An 18081-nucleotide genomic window follows, 5' to 3' on the forward strand; every position below is an offset into this window, starting at 1 on the left:
TAACTGCAAAGTTGATTTATTATTATAATATTAATTTAGGTAATAAAATTGCTTCATCAGACAGAATCCAGATTAGCAAGATAACTCTCTTCCCATCACCATAGTTCTGGGGTATTAATGGACCAGGAACATGTTCCAGATCACACTAACTATGCAATTAAGCTTTAGTATTCCTGGAGAAAGTCTGTCAGTCAGCAGCAGCAAATAAATAGGCATAAGCAGCATCCCTTACACTCTATATTTCCACGTAAGCCTGCTGATTAAAGTAATTCAAAGTGAGCACCATACAAGTGTACTTGGGCAGATTAATTCTTTCAATTAAAGCACCTCTAGGCAAGCTGCATTAAGACTTTTTTTTGGAAGAAGTAAAGCTAATTAATTTAGATGTTATTAGAACACACAAAGCTTTTAAACTATTGATAACTTGAAGCTCTTAAATATACTTCTTAAATTAGGTGGTTTCTTTCCCTCAAAGAGAAATACTTTTAATTAAGAAAAAAAAAAAAAAAGGCGACATCATAGCCAGTATAACCTCTGCAGCAAGCACACAAGTTTTTGACCAGGTTAAGGGTTTGCTTTCTTACTTTAGAGAAGCAACTATATCACTTAAAGAAGGCACAGCTCTTACATGCCACAGGTGCTAGGTACATCCAGTAATCCTTGTGGGACATAAGTATTAAGGGTGGACAGGAGAGACGTTTTATTGCAAATGAACTGATTTTGATGTATAACTGTACCTTCCACAAAGAAGGTACATTCCAAAAAATTCCAGAAGTTTTTTGTTGTTTCAGCTTTTTAAGGTTCATTTATCCTACCCTTCTTTATGTACATTTGCATACATAATGGCAGTATTAACAAACATCTTTACCTGGCAAACAAGTTCATGACATAGCACAGTAACAGGAAACCAAAAGTAATTAATCCCAATGTCTTTTCTTCATTGTACCCCTAAACTGAGGAGCATGAAATACAGTTTCTTTTGTTTTGTTCTAGACTAACATCAGTCAACAGATTGAAAGATTAATCTCTCCACAGGAGTACATATAATTCTTCAGAATACATTGGAAAAAGAGACTGACAGTTCAAATTTCTAAAAATTTCTTACCATCTCAGTTCACTTTGTTTTCCAGTATTAATTTCTTTATTCTGGTTTTTTGTATATAACTTCTACTATTTATCAATGTAAAGAAAAAAAAAAATCAATGAAACCCTCCAACCTGAGGGGACCATGACAAATATATAGAAAATAACAAAAATTATGAACTGTGTAACTGTGACATTCCTCAGTCAGTCCTACATTTCTTTTAGTGTCCTTCTGGAACTACTTCATGTTTCTTATTCTCTCCTGCATCTAAATGTTCCTTTTCCTTAAACCAATGCCCACAGTCAACAAACTCATATTCAGGCTAATGCCTGCAGGGTTATGTTGGAGTGCTGTTACTGTTGGTGCTTCCACAGGGAACTTGTTTTCCTTCGTGGAAAGGCAGCCAGTGCTCTTACCATTGAAGTTCATGGAAATTACTCCTTTCCTACATAAATTCAGGTAAAAGATAGGCATCAGCATTTTTCTATCCCTAAATTCAAGTATCAAGCAATTTTCTGTTTTATTAAAGTGTTTGTATCATATTAAAATTGGGGTGTAATATATTTGAACACATACTAATATATATTGTGCCTTCCCTGATATTTTTAATCAAAGTAATAAGCTAAGGTACATTCACAATTTCACAAAGGGGATTAAATTATAATATTTTCACAGCTATAGTCTACATCTCAAATACCCACACAGAAACCACAGGAAGGGATGATGTCAGAAGACAGACTGGCTGCTGGAGGAAAACAGAGACAGGCAATGAAGATGAGGAGTGGAGCTAGTTAATCATGTCTTCAATTTTGCCTGCAAATACACAGAGCCCATAAAGTTGCTGAGTCACTGGGAATGGACAGCAAAAAAAGGAAAAATGGGGGAGATTTACTTTGTCAGTTAATAAAGATAACTTGCAGGTCATATGTTTGAAAATACTTATACATTAAAAAAATTAGGTGTAATAAGCTTCTACCAAAGAGGTAGAGTTCAATAACAGTACAGTTTAGAAAAAAAGGAGCCCAAATTAACACAGCTACTGTCAACTAGACCTCCTTAAGTTTAATACTTGCTTATAATACTATACTTATTGTTAATTCTTTGAACGGACTGAGCCTTCAAAGTGAACACACGAACATACGTACAAATGTAACATATTATTAATCAGCTTTTCCCAACAGAATTAGTATTTCAATGTCTTTACCTTGTAGACAAAGCACAGAGGGATCCCACTGCTACAACGTATTTAGCAGGACCCCATCCAACATATTCAAATGCTACTGGCAGAGGACTTTTCTCATCTAGGAGATAGTATGGCATCATAAGTGTCAGTGCAGCTGAAACCAAGCAATAGGCCATGAAGCAGACGAGTAGGGAGACCACAATTCCTATGGGTATGGCTTTCTGAGGATTCTTGACCTCTTCTCCTGAAAAAAGGAAAAGAAAATGCCCCACCAAAAATTTGCATTATTTTTCCCCTTCAGCTTTTAGAGACAACATCAAAGACAAATCATTTGTTAATCTAAGTCATGGGAATCAGATCTGTAATAGAAGTTTTAAAAACCTGAGTAAAATGAACTGAGACATACAGAACAGAACTCAGTATTTTGTTGTCAGAAACAGTGTTAAAATAGTGGTAAATTAAAGGCCATAAAATACATTTTATATGCAGAGTATTCCAAGTTCATAATTTTTAGTTATTTACCTACACTTTCAATGTACTCAATATACTCATTCCCTATCAGGCATTGGGAAAGACACCTTATATCAGAGAACTGTAAAAGTGAGCAGGTGATTAACATTATTTGAGCAGAAAAATATACTAAGCACTTTTCAGACTTAGAAAGCAGCAATCATTTCTGTAGAACAGGAATGAAATAAAAAGAAGCTCCTCCTTCTTACCAGAAAGACAGCCACGTTCAGGAAAGAACTTAGACTCAATCTACATTGACTGAAAGAGCTTTGAAGAAAGCAAAGTAAGAAGAGTAGACTAAGTATTATATTTTTTGTGGTTCTTTGGTTGGTTTTTTTTGCAAAAATATCCCCACGTTAAACATATATACACACACACGTATAAATACTATACCAGTTGTTGCAATGCAGTCAAATCCAACAAAAGCATAAAAACAGGTTGCAGCACCAGCCAATGTTCCTGTGAAACCATAAGGCATAAAGCCACCACTCCCATACATACTTGTCACATTTTCATAGGATGAGTGGTTCCTATAAAGGAGAAAAATACAGCAGAAAGATAATTTTTCCCCCCTTCCATTATTGGTAGGATAAATACATGCACCCTCCTACCCTAGAACTCTAAAAAAAAAAAGTTTAAATGTTCTCATCATAACAGAGGTCTGCTTTACAAAACTGCATGAGATGACATTTTTATGTCCAAGCTTGTAAGAAAGAGAAGAATAACAGCAAGAGGAAGAATGTCTGAATCAAGTAACTATCATCTTACTTACTTTGAAGTTTGTGACAAAACATATTCAAACACTAATAGTGTTTATTATAATAAAGCATGTGTAAGAGGAAACTGCTTGGAATATGCGAAAGTAAATAGATTTTTAAAAATTACTCTGTTACTGCAGTAAAGTTTCTGAGATATTCTTCACTTTTCTTCCAGTTGTCAACTTCACCTTTCACAAAACCAGAAATAATAACGAAGACCAAGACCAAGATGTTAATAGCAGTGAAAATTCTATTCACCCATGCAGACTCTTTTACTCCAAAAGATAAAAGACCTGTAAAATAAAAATATTTTGTAGATGTGAATGGCCCATTAAACTAATAAAATGGCATTTAAAGAAGGGATACATGTGAAAGAAGTGTGTGCATGTGTGTGCATGGATATGTATATGCAAGTACTGTGAATAATACTAAAAAAAATCACCCACCAGATTTTAAAAAAAGCATTATCACAAACTTGCTAGACTCTTTAACAGCATGGAAATAGGCAAATACATTGGAAACCACAAAAGAGAAAGCTTCTTCTTTAAGTATTTAAAAGGATTTTTAGCAATGGCTACTTTTAACTTCTCAGAGATGCCAATCCATATCTCTGTTTCATGCCATGGAGTAAAAGTAGCTACAAGAATACTATACTTTGTAAAAACATATTGGTAGAATATATTCCTTTCAGAAGAATTATCTGTTAGATTAAGAAAAGAAGCAGAATTATTAAATTAACAATATGACTGATTGACTCTACATTTTTCAAGGCACACCCATCAGAGTGTGCTTCCTAGTTCATTAATAGCAGCTTTATAAGAATTGCACACCTCATGTTTGTAACACTGATGCACAGAGATTCTAGGAAAGAGTTAGATACAACATACACACAGCTTTAGATTACAGAGTAGGACATTTAAACAATCTGAAAGTTATTCCATCAGGATTCTACTTTATCATTAGATTTCAAACAATTTTAAGTGCTAGAGTGTTAGCAATTTAATGGAAAAGGCAGTAAGCAGATCAGGGAAAATTAAATACAATTGGAAAGTTTTCACAGATCCTTTGCACTCTAAGCATTTCCGCTAATATCACATACATACTTTCCCTCATTATTTAGAGATTAAGTCTAAAAATTTTAAGCCTCTCAAAATAATGTCTAAAAGGTTTCTGACTCCTCTAATGAGATATTTGCTATCTTATCAGAACACAGAAATTATGAGCTGCTCAGGTTTTCTTAATCAATGACATTTTTATTGAAACAGGTGTATGCTTTCTTCAGCTCAGTTTTTCCCAAAAAGGCAGTGTCTCAATCAGCCTAATGCAGTGTGAATCATAGTTTGTGCATTTTTAAAGTCTTTTCATTATCAAAAAAACAAACCAAAACAGAACAAAAAAACCCAAACTCCACACAAAAAATAAACCCCAAACTCCCCAAAATTAAACAAACAAAACCCAAAAAAACACACAAAAAAAAAACCACCCCAAAACAACGCAAAGCCCAGAGATTTCTGTGTATTTTTCCTCCTGCTTAGCACATAACCTTTCCTGTAAAACATCACCTGCTACTCCTATGACTCAGCTTTACACAGCTCACAATCGAATTACTGTATCATGCTCAGCCTATACGGTCCTGAGCCATCCCCACTTCCCTCCTTTCAGCAGTGGGGAATTCCACCCAGTTCAGTCACTGAGGGTTTGGCTTCTGATCACAGACACCTGGAGAGGCAATTTGCAGCAAAAATAGGAAAGGAGTGAAGAAAGAATGATGGTAGGGATGAAAAGACAGTATGCAAATGAAAACTCAGTAGCAGTGATGAACAGCAGGGGAAACATTTCCCCTTTTTTCAAGAACCTCTAATTCTTATGTTCTGGAGCAGCAATGGCAATGGAGAAAACATGAAAGATGTCAGCATCTAAACTAGGACTGTATAGTTTGGTTTGTGAGTTTCAGTGCTCTGCTTTTCGGGGTGTTAATTTTTGTCTCCTTTATTTGGAAGAGGTAGAACTGAAAGGTCTGCTCCAGTTGTATTCCACATTCATTCCCAACCCTCCTGAGGACATAAGGGTCTGAACTGGTCCTGCAGGCAGTCCTTAGCCACAAATGTGGCAGGATGCTGGACTAAACCAAGTCAACTCCCAGATCTTCCTAAGTATAGGAAGATTCTTTTAGGGACATTTGTATATCTTTGTATAGGGACATTCTTTTATGTACAGAGACCTAATAAATCTTCACAAGCACTGGTCATTCATTCTAGCAGTAGGTCGAACAGAAATGTTTCCCTGTGTCAGAAAAACCCACTCAGAACAAGAGAACAGGTTATATACATATAACTTATTTTCACTTTCCAGAGAAGAAAAGCTTCTGCTTTGGCTTAATCCAAAGAGAGATTGAACATGACAAGTATATGAGATATGGGTAAGACCTCTACTGAATATTGAAGTGCTTCTAGTATTGCCTGAAAACAAACTGCACACTTTAGAATACACTTCCTGCTTCCTTCACTCCCAGAGCCAGTAGGAACATTTCTATATGGTAAATAATTGCAAACCACAAACATGGAAATAAGTTGCAGTATTTTTGAGCTTTCTGATCCCTCAAATAGGAGGTAGCTAGCGTCAGGGTTTGTGATTTAAAAGCATGATACATGAGTAAAGACAAAAATAGCACTTAGAAGAGTAGACAGGAAAGGTTTACTCAGGTTTCAAACTGGTCTATTGGTCCATATAAGTACCTCAGGGTGTCCTTTAGGTCAACAAACTCTAGGATAAACAACTGGACACTTAAAAAGGGCAACTTTATTTTATACCAAAAAAGTGAACAATTTAGGCTGAAAAAACCCCTTTACCAATGCTCACTACATGCACGATATATAATTTAAGGAGACCACATCACCAAACTACAGAGCTTAACCTCCAGGCCACTCCAGAGGCATTTACTGGTGACAGAGCCATGAAAACACTGAGAACTGTGTAATTTTCCTGTTACCATAAACCTCTAGAATGGGTTTTATTGAAAAAAAGTACGAACAAGTGATTAGTTCATACCTCAGTTTCAAGAGAAGAGGGTATGTGGAAATTTGGTTATATACATGTAATTCACAGAGCCATTGTGCCAGCACAAAATGTGGCTCTGAACTTCCTTAAGGTATTTCCGGTGCAAAACCCTACAATTTAGCACTTTTAACTGTAAAATATCACCATAAATTAGGCCATATATTTTCTTACCTGATAAAAGTAATATAAGGAGTACGGCAAAGAAGTCAGGATACTCCGCTAGCCCAGAGTAATTCATTTTGAAGTAGGCACTGAAGAAATGACCAATCCTTTTTCCAAGAAGTTCATCAAAGGTGCCACTCCAGGCTCTTGCTACACTTGACGTACCTTCATAAAACATATGCATGTTTAGGCTTTTACAGTGGGATACAGCTACTTCTACTGAAAAGGAAACAAAACTAAGTCTGCTGCTACTTGTATTTTAAAAAGCAGAGCCTGTGATGTTTGTTTTGCTGAAGAATTTTAATGTTTAAGAATTTTGCTTGTTAAATGGTAAAAAGTTTTCCTAGAACCAAAATATACAATTTATTTTTGCCTTGTTTATTCCCAAAAGATTGATAAAATGACAGAAATTATTTCTTTGTCATTTATGCCTGATCCTGGATGAAGCTTATTTCAAGTTATTTCTAATTTCCATGACATTTGTTAAACAATAAAAAGTAACATAAGAAAGCACTTGACGAAATAACATAAAGGAAAGTTTGCCCACCTGTAAGTAAAGCAAAAAAAAATTACTAGCAAGACATACGATACTAGAGTCTGTATTTAAAATTAATACAATCCTGTGGCAAAGAGTGCACGGCCAAATACAATTTGGCCAATCTTATTTGTATAACTCTCCTCTCAGGAAATACATTTTAATACAACACTGGGGAACACCAGTTTTGTAATGATTTGAACAACCATCCTGTAGGTACACATCTAAAGCTAGGCATGTTCATACACAATATAATGGAAGTTTGGAACACATTCCTCCAGGAGAAATAATTCTTAAATCCAAAAATGCTATCTCTGCTGAAGCACTGAAATAGCTGTTTGACTATCTGCCACATAAGTATTTATTTTATTCAACTATAGTCAACTTTGTGTTTTATGGATTACCTGATAGGACAGCAATTAATTAGCACAATGTAGCAAGTTAGAACTTTACCATCATGACTTTCCTGTAAGATACTATAGTGGAGTCCCTGTAAATGTCCTTGCTGTATATACTTAAAAAAAAAGTTTATTGGTTTTAGTGAAATTATTTTTGCTGACCAAAGATGGCAAATAAATCTTGTTTATTCTTGTGCATCATCACAGCATTGTCTGAAACAATCTTCATACAAAGTATGTGGTTCATATGTCACACTGTTACAAAAATATCTTGCAAAAAAACTGCTTGCAATGGTGATGCACAGAAGGAAATAACCTAATCAAATTATTTTGGTTATTTCATCTCAGCAAGACTAAAAAGAAAGAGCAGCTAAGTGTAGAGACAGAAAAGAAAAAGAGCCCTAAGTCTGTATCTTTTATCTGCTGTCTCAGAAACCCCTGGGAGCGTTGTTTGCTGTTTAGCTTACCTATGATGTAGGACAAAACGAGGTTCCAGCCAGTGATAAAGGCCCACAGTTCACCTACTGTAACGTAAGTGTACAAATACGCAGAACCAGTCTTGGGGACACGAGCGCCAAACTCGGCGTAGCAGAGACCGGCCATCACAGACGCAACGGCAGCAATGAGGAAAGAAACAATGATGCTAGGTCCAGAATCAGATTTGGCCACTTCTCCAGCAAGCACATAAACACCAGCACCAAGGGTACTCCCTACTCCCAGGGCTATCAGGTCCAGGGTTGATAAGCATCGGCACAGCTTGGTGTCCTCGAGACTTTCGCCGCCGATGTCCTTCTTCCGCACCAGACACCGAATAAAGGACAGAGCCGTTCCACAGGGCAACATGGTGGATGTAGAGCTCTGAAATAAAGGAAACTATTCCAGAATGCAAAAGGTAGTGCAGATTCTGATGAAAAACAGTGGGAAAAAGTATTTGCATGAAGAACATTAATCACATCTACTAACTAATATATTCACACTGTTTTGTGACATTAGATAAGATGGCAGGTGCTTTTTCCCCCGAAAACAAATTAGGGATACACTTTTCCTAATTTTATATGTAACACTTATGTCCCCTGGGAAAGAGATCCATTATCGTTACGTTTATTACTTTGCTGTAAAAAAGAACAAATTGTTTATAATTATCTGCTAATGGCCACTTCTTAACCACTTCTAAAACAGACACAGACTATTGTCTTGTATATCACACACCCTTTTAAGATAAGGATCAATAACATAAATAAGTGGTTTGGGGATCTAAAACTAAGACTATAAACAGCAAAAGTTTAAAATACATTCTTCTGAGAGCACCAATTCAATATCTTTTTGTCTTCAAATACATAGCTTGTGCCTTTAGAATTTGCTTCAGTAAGAACTGCTTGGAAGCAGATTAAAATAGTGTTTCTACTCTCTCACATACCCGTGAAGTTTCTCAGATCTAATTATCCTTACAAGAAATCTTCAACATTAGCCCATCAGGTTTTGTTAGAACTTCTAACAATGATCTAACAAAACCTGATGGGCTAACCCTTCATCCCATGCCAGCTGCAGTTCTTCAATAGTCTCAGTGCCCGTCACAGTGGGGGATGTGATCAGCTCTAGGACACAAGCTCGAATTCTGTGACCAACCCGGCCCTGGAGGCCAGCAGGTGGGCAGTGCCTCTCTGGCTTGTGACATAGGTGCCTGCTAGGAGCAGCAGTGATCCAGCTTCCCAACTAACACAAATGGTCACTGAGGGTCCAAAGCATTTGCTTGGGAGGGATGCCATGGGCATCCCATGGAAAATAATATTTTAAAGAGGCACTACTAATGTACAAGTTCTATCTTCATGTACTTGTTTGAATTGTGTCATTGACGGCTAAGAGTTTGGTATGACCATCTGTCATCTTCCCAAACCGATGTTTGTCTTTGCAACTCATACCATAAATATCTATACTCTGCTCTTGATTTGTTATGTGGAACCCTCCTGGGAACTGAAAATCTAATTTAGACAAAGATATTCTTCTGGTTTATTTCTTCCTGGTCTGTATCAGCTTCCTAGAACAGTAAAGGACGTTTCTACTCACACTAGCTCAATCCACTAACAGCGAGGACTCCATATGAAGATGGATAGCTCAATTAACAGTGCTTGATCCTAAAACAGAGAGTCAGAAGCAGAGAGTACCAGAAACTCTGCCATCTCTATATAAGATTGCTTGGGGAAAAAAAATCACCAGAGAAGAGAAAGAACATTTTCACCCTATATATGTAATAGCTCCCCAAGAACACTCAAACATGCTACTTCTGCCTTCAAAGAGCACCCTTGAGAAAAAAGGTCTCGATTCCCTTTTAAGTAAAGGGAATTTGACAAAGGGTAGTGAATGGAATTGAATAGCTGTGGATAGTGATGCTTAATCCCCTTAGAAAAGTGATAGGTGGCCCAGGACAGTGGGAGGAGGCAGACAGGCAAGTTTCCAAAGCTCTGCTGCAATTAGGCAGTCCTTTCAGCACACCAGAGACAAGAATCTGCCCATGGTACGCAGACTCACCCACTATGAAAACCTCACCAGTTACACAACTCCAATGATATTCATGTCAGCCTACATCCACATCTCCTAAAGGAATTAGCATTGAACTGTTCAGGCAAAATTCCCTGCTGTGTCTCCTGAGCTCTTCAGGGAGAGCAGACTTTCTTTGGGCCTGAGGCACTCCATTCCCACACAGCCAGGTTTACTTTTCCTGGGCTGTACTTGGACAAATATTTTGAGGCCACTCTTTTTTCGCCCTACAGTTCTGAAGCTGTAGCAACCACTTAGGATGTTATATTAATATGCTTACTAGTCAGCAGCCCATGTGAGAGGCAGCAACGCTCTTGTGACTCCATGCCCTTCACCTTAGCAATTTCAATGTTGTAGAAACATAGTATTTTTTAAGGAATTATTTCTCCCTCCCCACCACATAATATTTAATTTCATAAGTCATTAACATGAAAAAAATATTCTGGCAGATCTTGTTCTCAGACCACTAAGGAATTTGTTGCTGTTCAAATGGCATTTCAGCTTGTTTTACTTCTCTGCCATTTGGGATGAGAAGTCCAAAAATTGTACAGCCATTTATTGCAGTGGCCAGTAAGTGATATTATATTATGGTTATCTCTGCTATTATATGCTAATATCTTTGGATATTATGCTTTTCTCTGCTGAGAAGGAATCTCTATGGCAAAATAGGAGGAGTTTTTCTACTTCTTGGGGAGAGGAAGGAGGCTAGTTCTTGCTAGTCACAAGCCAGTAAAGACACCTTTTCTGACAGAAACCCAGCCTTTCTTCTTCAGCCTTTAGAAACTGGAGCACAAACAAAGACAAAGTTCAGTATACAAACTTTGTGTCAGTAGAGGAAAAAATAACACCTTGTGCATGGCAAACTTCTCTTTCTAAGTATATCCATCCTAACACGGACTTGACAAACACATGTCCTTTTACAACAATCAGTGGAATCCAGCACATCTTCCACAGCTTCCTACATTTAGTATGCCTAAATTCATAGCAAAAAATGCCTGAATCCTGCTTCACAACTTCTGTTGCTGTGTGCCAAGTCCAGCACTGTACCTCAGGCATGGCCCCCTTTCAGATTTGGCTGAGACATTCCAAGACTTCATACTTGATAAAACAGTGCAGTAGGAAGAATTGATGAATATGTTACAAAGATATTTGGCTTCACACAGGACCAAATGACATAGCTACAAGGTGACAAGTGTCCTTAGAAATAACTGACAAGTATAATGTTTTTCTGAGGTGTCTCTTGTAAAGCAGATCCTTTAATGCATTACCCCTGCAAGAGAACAGCCTGGGCAATGGCTCACTGCTGATGTGTGCTCACTCACAAGCAGTTTATCAGAACACTGAGGCAGAGACAGCTCATGCTAAAATATAAACCTACAGGAGCAAAGAAGGTAACAGCTGGATGTGCCTTTTGGTGGCAGCATTGTCCTAGACAAGGTTATACTGACTGCCACCACACACTCTTCTTATATGGGGTCTTATTCCTGCAGACCTACAGATCTTTCTGAGTTGGACAAATAGCACTTTTCTTCTCTGCTGATCTTTATGGCAGAGAGAAAAATGAAGTAGGGTAAATGAGCATATTAAAAATTATCTCTCCTACTTTTTGACTAGCAGGTTTCCGTATTTTCCTATCTGCTCCTTTATTCTTCCTCCTTTCCCTGCTGCAGCCCCACTGTGCCTCATCCTAGCACACGACTGTGGGCTCTGCTTCATCTTGGCCTCCACTGCTGTGAGCTCTGCCAGCGCTGGCCTGGGCCCCTGCTAAATGTGCTGCACATTCAGAGCACTGGCTCTGCTTTGAGCCTTCCTGGGAAGGCATATTTGACAGCTTGGGAAAGAGGGTTTTGATAACTACACTGGATAATCAATCAAGGAGGAAGTGAGTGCTTCCGAGGCATCTCTGGTGCACCTGTCCTACATTTCTTGGAGCAGAGTTGGATACCTGCCTGCCTTTGAACAGCAATGTTAGGCATGTAGACTGCAAGGACCACCAGTCAGGATGGGCTGTGCTGTTCATGCAGTTTAAACAGAAAAAATATTGAATCCTTACCTTATAAAAAGGTTAAAAATAGGCAATGAGTGATAAGAAACCACAAAGGAAAATCCCTTGAACTCACCAACAGTATGCAGTTACTTCTAATTAAAGTGTGGAGACAGCCTGATTAGTGTCTCATGCGATCCAGACTGTGCTAGGCTCCTCTTTGAAGTCTGCTTTACAGAGAGCGCTGCACCACAAGCACAGCAAGTTTCGCTTTGTTTCACTTCACAAAGCTGTGAAGTCTGTTGGTTCCTGACGCTGGCACGCTCCTGCTGCTGCACACAGCCAAGGTGGCAGCTCTCTGGCTCCCATCTGCTGGCTCACCAGCTCCTGAAGGCTCTTTGGACCAAGTTTTAATTTAGCTACAGGTTACGCTGTAAACACCGAATACACCTCCAACAGCCCTTCAAAAAAGGCAAGGCTCAGTTCAAGTGCCTTAGCCTTGAGGACCAATGACCAGCCTTTATGGAAACTCCTCCTTCCTTGAAGGAATTCCTAGAGAGAACTGCTAAGCTATCCACACTACAGATTAGTTTGACCCCTTCAACCACCCTCAGCAAAGATACAGCAAGGAGGAGAGTCAGACATAATTTAGACAGGAAAGGAACTTGACAGATTTATCTAACAGGGAGAGGATAAAACAAAACAAAACCTTCTTATGTCTAGTGGACTTCCACAGTATTTGTCAGAGTACCTGAATAAGCAGGTATTTCTCCAAATCCTTTTGTTCTTTATTGTCTTGGTTATTTTCTTCTCTACAGCATCTGCTGATAAAATCATCTTAATTTCAGCCTCTCCCGGTCAATTGTAAACCAGGTAATTTTAATGCTTGTCTGCTACACATCTGAATGCCAGTGCAAGAAGATGAATTCAGCCTTACAATTCATATCAGCTCTTTGTTCAGGTGGATGATCAGGAACATTTAATCATCATCTGTTGTCAGCCCTCTTCTGTCAGGAAATGTTTGGTGTCAAAAAATGTGTAACTAAAAACACAAGGGACAAAGTCTCTACCTGAAAAGATTACATTAATATTTAAACCTGCTTTGACTGCTCCAAAGTCATACAAAATTTAACATTTTTGCAAAGTATTTTTCATGTAAAAAAAAAATCCAATCTAACCTCCTATTCCACACAAAAATTAAAAAATATGTGGATATTGGAGCAAAAAAAAGGTAACTTCCATCATGTGCCAATAATTTTATTTCCATTAAAATAAAATTTTAATTTGATTGTCTCATACATGGTTTAAGTTAGTACACATTAAACCCCAGCTACACATGGGAAAATCCAAAGTTTTGCTGCAGTTGCCATTCAACTTTTCCCATAAATTTTTCCATTAAAATTTTTAATAAAAAAACATAAAAATCACATATGGAAAGCAAACGTTATAAAGCAATATGAAACCTCTGAAAGTTTTAGTACTGTTGAGACTTGTGTTTAATGATTTTTGAAGCCAAAATAAAATAAAGATATTTTACTCAAAACTATTCTGTTGAGCTAGTATTATATAATATACTATTAATTTTAGATGCAGTAGTTAAACATGTTAAACAGCATACTAATTAAGGATTAAATACTCCAGTGAGTTTGTAACATACAGAAAATGTGAAAGTATAAATATATACTGGTTAATACATATTAATTTAGCATATTTTTTCAGCCTCATTTTTCCTTAAAACCTGTAAAAGTTTATGCATTTTTTCCTATTAAGTACATGCAGCATTATTCAAAATTGCAGTACTACATTTATTAGGTCTTGTGCAATAATAGATGAAAGCAAGGTCTTGTGAAATAACGCAAGTAAAAGAACACAGAGATGAAGCAAAACTAGGTATAATCTATGATTTGTGTGTGTACACACATGCACAGGCAATACATTATGTTACTGCAAGTGTCCTGAAAATTCATGTGGTGCTCAAGACTTTGATAAAACTCCTAACAGCTTGAAATATTTAAAGTATCATATTTCAATAATAAACCATAAAATTGGAAAGCAGCACCTGTAACAGAAGTATAAGATGCATAAAAGGTAAAAGCAAAGCAAGTTTTATCATTCAAAAAGCAGAAACACCTTCTGGCAGACTGGGAAGGAAAATACAACTGCATCTTCTATATATTAACACAGAATTTTTACCAAAAACAGAATAATGCTGTAATGTAAACAAACTGCATACCACAGCTCTTGCTACTCAAACAGCACATATGTTAAAGGCAAGGTTTCCTAAGATAATCTAGGCTGCTTTCAGGTTACTTCTTTCAGCAGTAAACGTCATTACCAACCTGATTCAGAGAACTTCTGCTGGGCAAACTTCTGCTCCTCTTAGTCCCGAACTCCTGCTGTCAAAAACAGAAGAGTAATGACTTAAAGTGATTTTATTAAAAGACTTGCTTTGAAAGCCGGCTGCGGACGGTGTGGGAGTCCTGAGCCCCGAGGGGTGGGTGGGGAGGCTTGGGCTGCCCAGGTGATTGGAGGGCTGCAAGCAGGCTATTTGCCCAGTCAAGAGGCAGGCAGGGAAGGAGGGAATGTCACTGGTGTTCAGATAAATCCTATCCACTCGTCATGTTTTCAGTGCACAAAACCCAACTAGAATGCCATTCCCTGCATTTAAAATGCCTATGTCAGGGAAACCAGTCACACATCCTGAAAGAAATGCATGGGGAAATCCCACTATGACACCCTTCCATTGCCCTTGTGAAAAACAAACTGGTTTTGAAGCATATTGAAGGATGCTTTCCAATGTTTTGAGACCTGAGTAAATTTTAGAAGAATATATGTAATTTTGAAAGTATTGCTGTGGCTAGAAGGAACACAGAAGGCAGTATATTTACAGGGATGGGTCAGAGCCCATTCTGTTGAACTGGGGTAGATGTACCATAGATGATCTTCTCCTTTACATGGCTTGAAATTAAAAATGCTGAAGACTGGACTTAGAACAAGTCAAACATTCCTGTGACACAACCAATAAATAAATCTGAATTTCTTAAAAATTAGCTTCCACAATAAACCAAACCCCAATGTATAATTTACAGCTCTATTTTTATTACTTCCAATGGCAGACAACCCCAATCCAAACATGTAGTAGTATTTCCAGCCAGTATTGTTCACATCATATTGTTTCCTTCTAAACACTCATGTTTCAATCACTTCATTTTTTGTTCAGCTAACATAACATAAACCTTGCAGAGAAAAGTGCTATGCTTCTCATCATTAAAAGGTATTTCCTAGGAAAATAGGTAGAAAAACACATTGTGTAGCAGCCAGCTGCAACTTTCTCTCAGCTTTTACTTTTCTCTTAGTGTAAGTCTGCCAATGCTCCAGAAGCAGAGCATTTTTTGCTTCATGAATAGCCCTACTTCCTGCAGCGGAAGGGGAAGAATACAAGCTTTCCTCAACTCTCCAAGATCCAAGGAGAAATGCATCCAAGAAAGTTTGCTTCACAAGGATGGGCTGTGTTTCAAGGCCAGGAGTCCAACTTATGTTAGCCAAGCCAATTATCTTCTGACAGGCAAAAACAAATTAAGAGAAAAGGTCTTTTTTGCTGAAGGCCTGCTGATGACCATGCTAATGCTTCTCCTCATGTTGGCCTCATCCTTGTCAAAGATGAACTTTATCTCTTTCACAGTTAATACACAGTCAGAACATAGAACAAGAAGTTATGCTACAGATGAGGTTTCTTGTGCAGAAATGCATGACAATCACTTTTAAGGAGCATTACTCTGACCTGTGACAATATCTAGGCAATATCTTTTTTTTTATCAAACTAGCACTCTCTAACAAGTCCATGAGTGATTCAGAAATTACTCAGATGGTTCTTGAATGTCTCCAGTGAAGAAGACTCTGAATATCTCTGAGCAATCTCTGACAATGCTCTAGTCACCTGCACAGTAAAGAACTTCTTCCTCATATTTAGCTAGAACTTCCTGTGCATTGTGTTTTGCCCTTTGCCTCCTATCTCTTATCTTTGCCTCTTATATTTTTGCCCTTTGCTGCTCATCTCCTATCTGTGATAACAATTCATCCCTGGTAGCACCACTACACTTACGGATCGTAACAATGACAGGACTGGGCTGCTTTGGTTCATCTAACTTTCTAAAACTTAATCCTGAGAACAGTAGCACACAGAAGCTAAAGGCACTCAAACCTAGACGCCTCCTGACTAGCAGTCAAGAGGCAGAGAGCACTCTGGCTGTGAAATAAAGTGGTTTACTTTATTTCTGGTTTACTTTTTTTATCTGTGCCACCTCGACCTAGAGCACAGGGGGTAGATCAGTACATCCCCATGACGCGGTGTTTGGATCAAAGGTCCCATGGACAGACACTTAGTTTTGGGTGTGTTTTCAGTAACACATGCTTAAAACTAACATGTTGCCACCCGGGAAAGGTCATTTTTGTAGATTCAGCTGAGAGGTGTATCTGTGTGGCTGAGGGTGTGTGACAAAGCAGCATGAGAGATGATCATAAAGGGCTGCGTCTAGGGGGGGATCAGTGAAGGATGCTCAGCAGACGTGCTGCTCTTTGGGCAAGACTGGAGGCAGCTCCCTGTGTAGCATACCCAGCTTCTCTATCAGAGGAGATTGCTGTTTCTCTCCAGGAAAGAGCTGTGGTAGGCTCCCACTTTCCTTCCAGTTACAAATCCAGCTGTGTTTGGACCAACAACATTAAGTTCTGACTTTTCTGCTCAGAAACTACATCCCTTGGATGAATCTAAACAGCCTCATCCAAGAGGTCTCTGCTTTACATACCCCCAAGGATGTACGTAGCACATACATCCTTTTGTAGCACATTCTTGGCATTAAAAAGTTGATCAGGACTTCTCTTCTTGCCAGGAAGCAGTTAGCCACATTAGAGGGAATTATCTGAAGGACAAAACTATTTTATTTTATTTTCCTATGGAAGTCTCCTTTTAAGACTTCCCCTTAGTGTATATTTTTATACAGTTACACAGAAATTCACACTTGGGGGATTTTAATTTTACAAAAAACCCCCAAACAAACAAATATTTTTGAAAGTCTTGCACAAACTGAACCAGAGTTCTCAGATGCCCAAGTGGCAGAGTGATTAAAAGCTGCTCTGCTGTTGATTCTGACTCGTCTCACAGGCACAGCCTCACAGCTAGGGGCTGTGGAGTTTTACATAACCAGAAGTGCTAACTGTGCACACGCTCATCCATGTGCTTGCCCATGTAACTCGCCAAAGTTAAACATGAACAAAAGTGCTTGCAGGCCCAGGCCTTAGTGAACCATGGCAATCTCTCCACTTTGCAACCAACTGTAACAAACTCAACTTTTGTCATGCACAATGAAAAAGAAACACAACATGTTTTGTACACTTTGTGCAGCTCTGATGGGTTATGAGAAGATGTACTGGTATGCATAAGAGGATTCATCAAGTAGCCAGAACGAATCTTTTCAAGATAAAGTAATTACATTTTAGTGGTTCTGACTTGTGGTTCTGAAAATAAAAATCCAGTGCAATCTGTGTGCTAATCTACACAAGATGATCACAAACGTTCAAGAGAGAAAAAATGCTTATAAAGCTCAACAGTAGTGTAGGCTGTCTCTATAACATTATGACAGGATCATTTCTAAAGAGTTTTAGAGTTAAAAAGAGTTAATTTCTATTAATTAAAGAGTTAATTTCTATTAAAATAAAATTGTCACTTACCAAGTCCCTCAACTTTTCTTTAATAATTCTTTTTTCAGTTTGTACTTAGGAAAATACATCAAATCCTGAATTTCTGTAAAAGAAATTTATAAAAAAGAAAACACATACTAGTAGACTAATCCAGGCGGGAAGAATAAACCTGAAATCCTAC

At 38.0% G+C, this 18081-nt stretch overlaps 1 protein-coding gene across 11 annotated transcripts in view; it reads right to left on the reverse strand.

Moving 5' to 3' along the window:
- The window catches only part of SLC7A2 (solute carrier family 7 member 2), a 53576-nt gene that overhangs the window by 12001 nt on the left and 23494 nt on the right, over positions 1-18081 (reverse strand). For 2 of the 11 annotated variants that reach the window (XM_074541441.1, XM_074541442.1), the window contains exons 2-8: positions 17931-18003; positions 14546-14602; positions 8155-8545; positions 6764-6919; positions 3663-3828; positions 3171-3307; positions 2289-2511 (exon numbers count right to left, since the gene is read on the reverse strand). In XM_074541441.1, coding sequence (XP_074397542.1) covers positions 2289-2511; positions 3171-3307; positions 3663-3828; positions 6764-6919; positions 8155-8530 — 1058 coding nt within the window. In that variant the 5' untranslated portion in view covers positions 8531-8545; positions 14546-14602; positions 17931-18003. Of the gene's footprint in view, positions 1-2288; positions 2512-3170; positions 3308-3662; positions 3829-6763; positions 6920-8154; positions 8561-12957; positions 13031-14545; positions 14817-17930; positions 18004-18081 lie in introns of those variants that run through there. The other 9 variants (XM_074541444.1, XM_074541447.1, XM_074541446.1 and 6 more) reach the window with 9 other exon arrangements.

The sequence above is a fragment of the Zonotrichia albicollis genome, chromosome 5 (genome assembly GCF_047830755.1).
Source record: "Zonotrichia albicollis isolate bZonAlb1 chromosome 5, bZonAlb1.hap1, whole genome shotgun sequence".
Taxonomy (NCBI): Eukaryota; Metazoa; Chordata; class Aves; order Passeriformes; family Passerellidae; genus Zonotrichia; species Zonotrichia albicollis.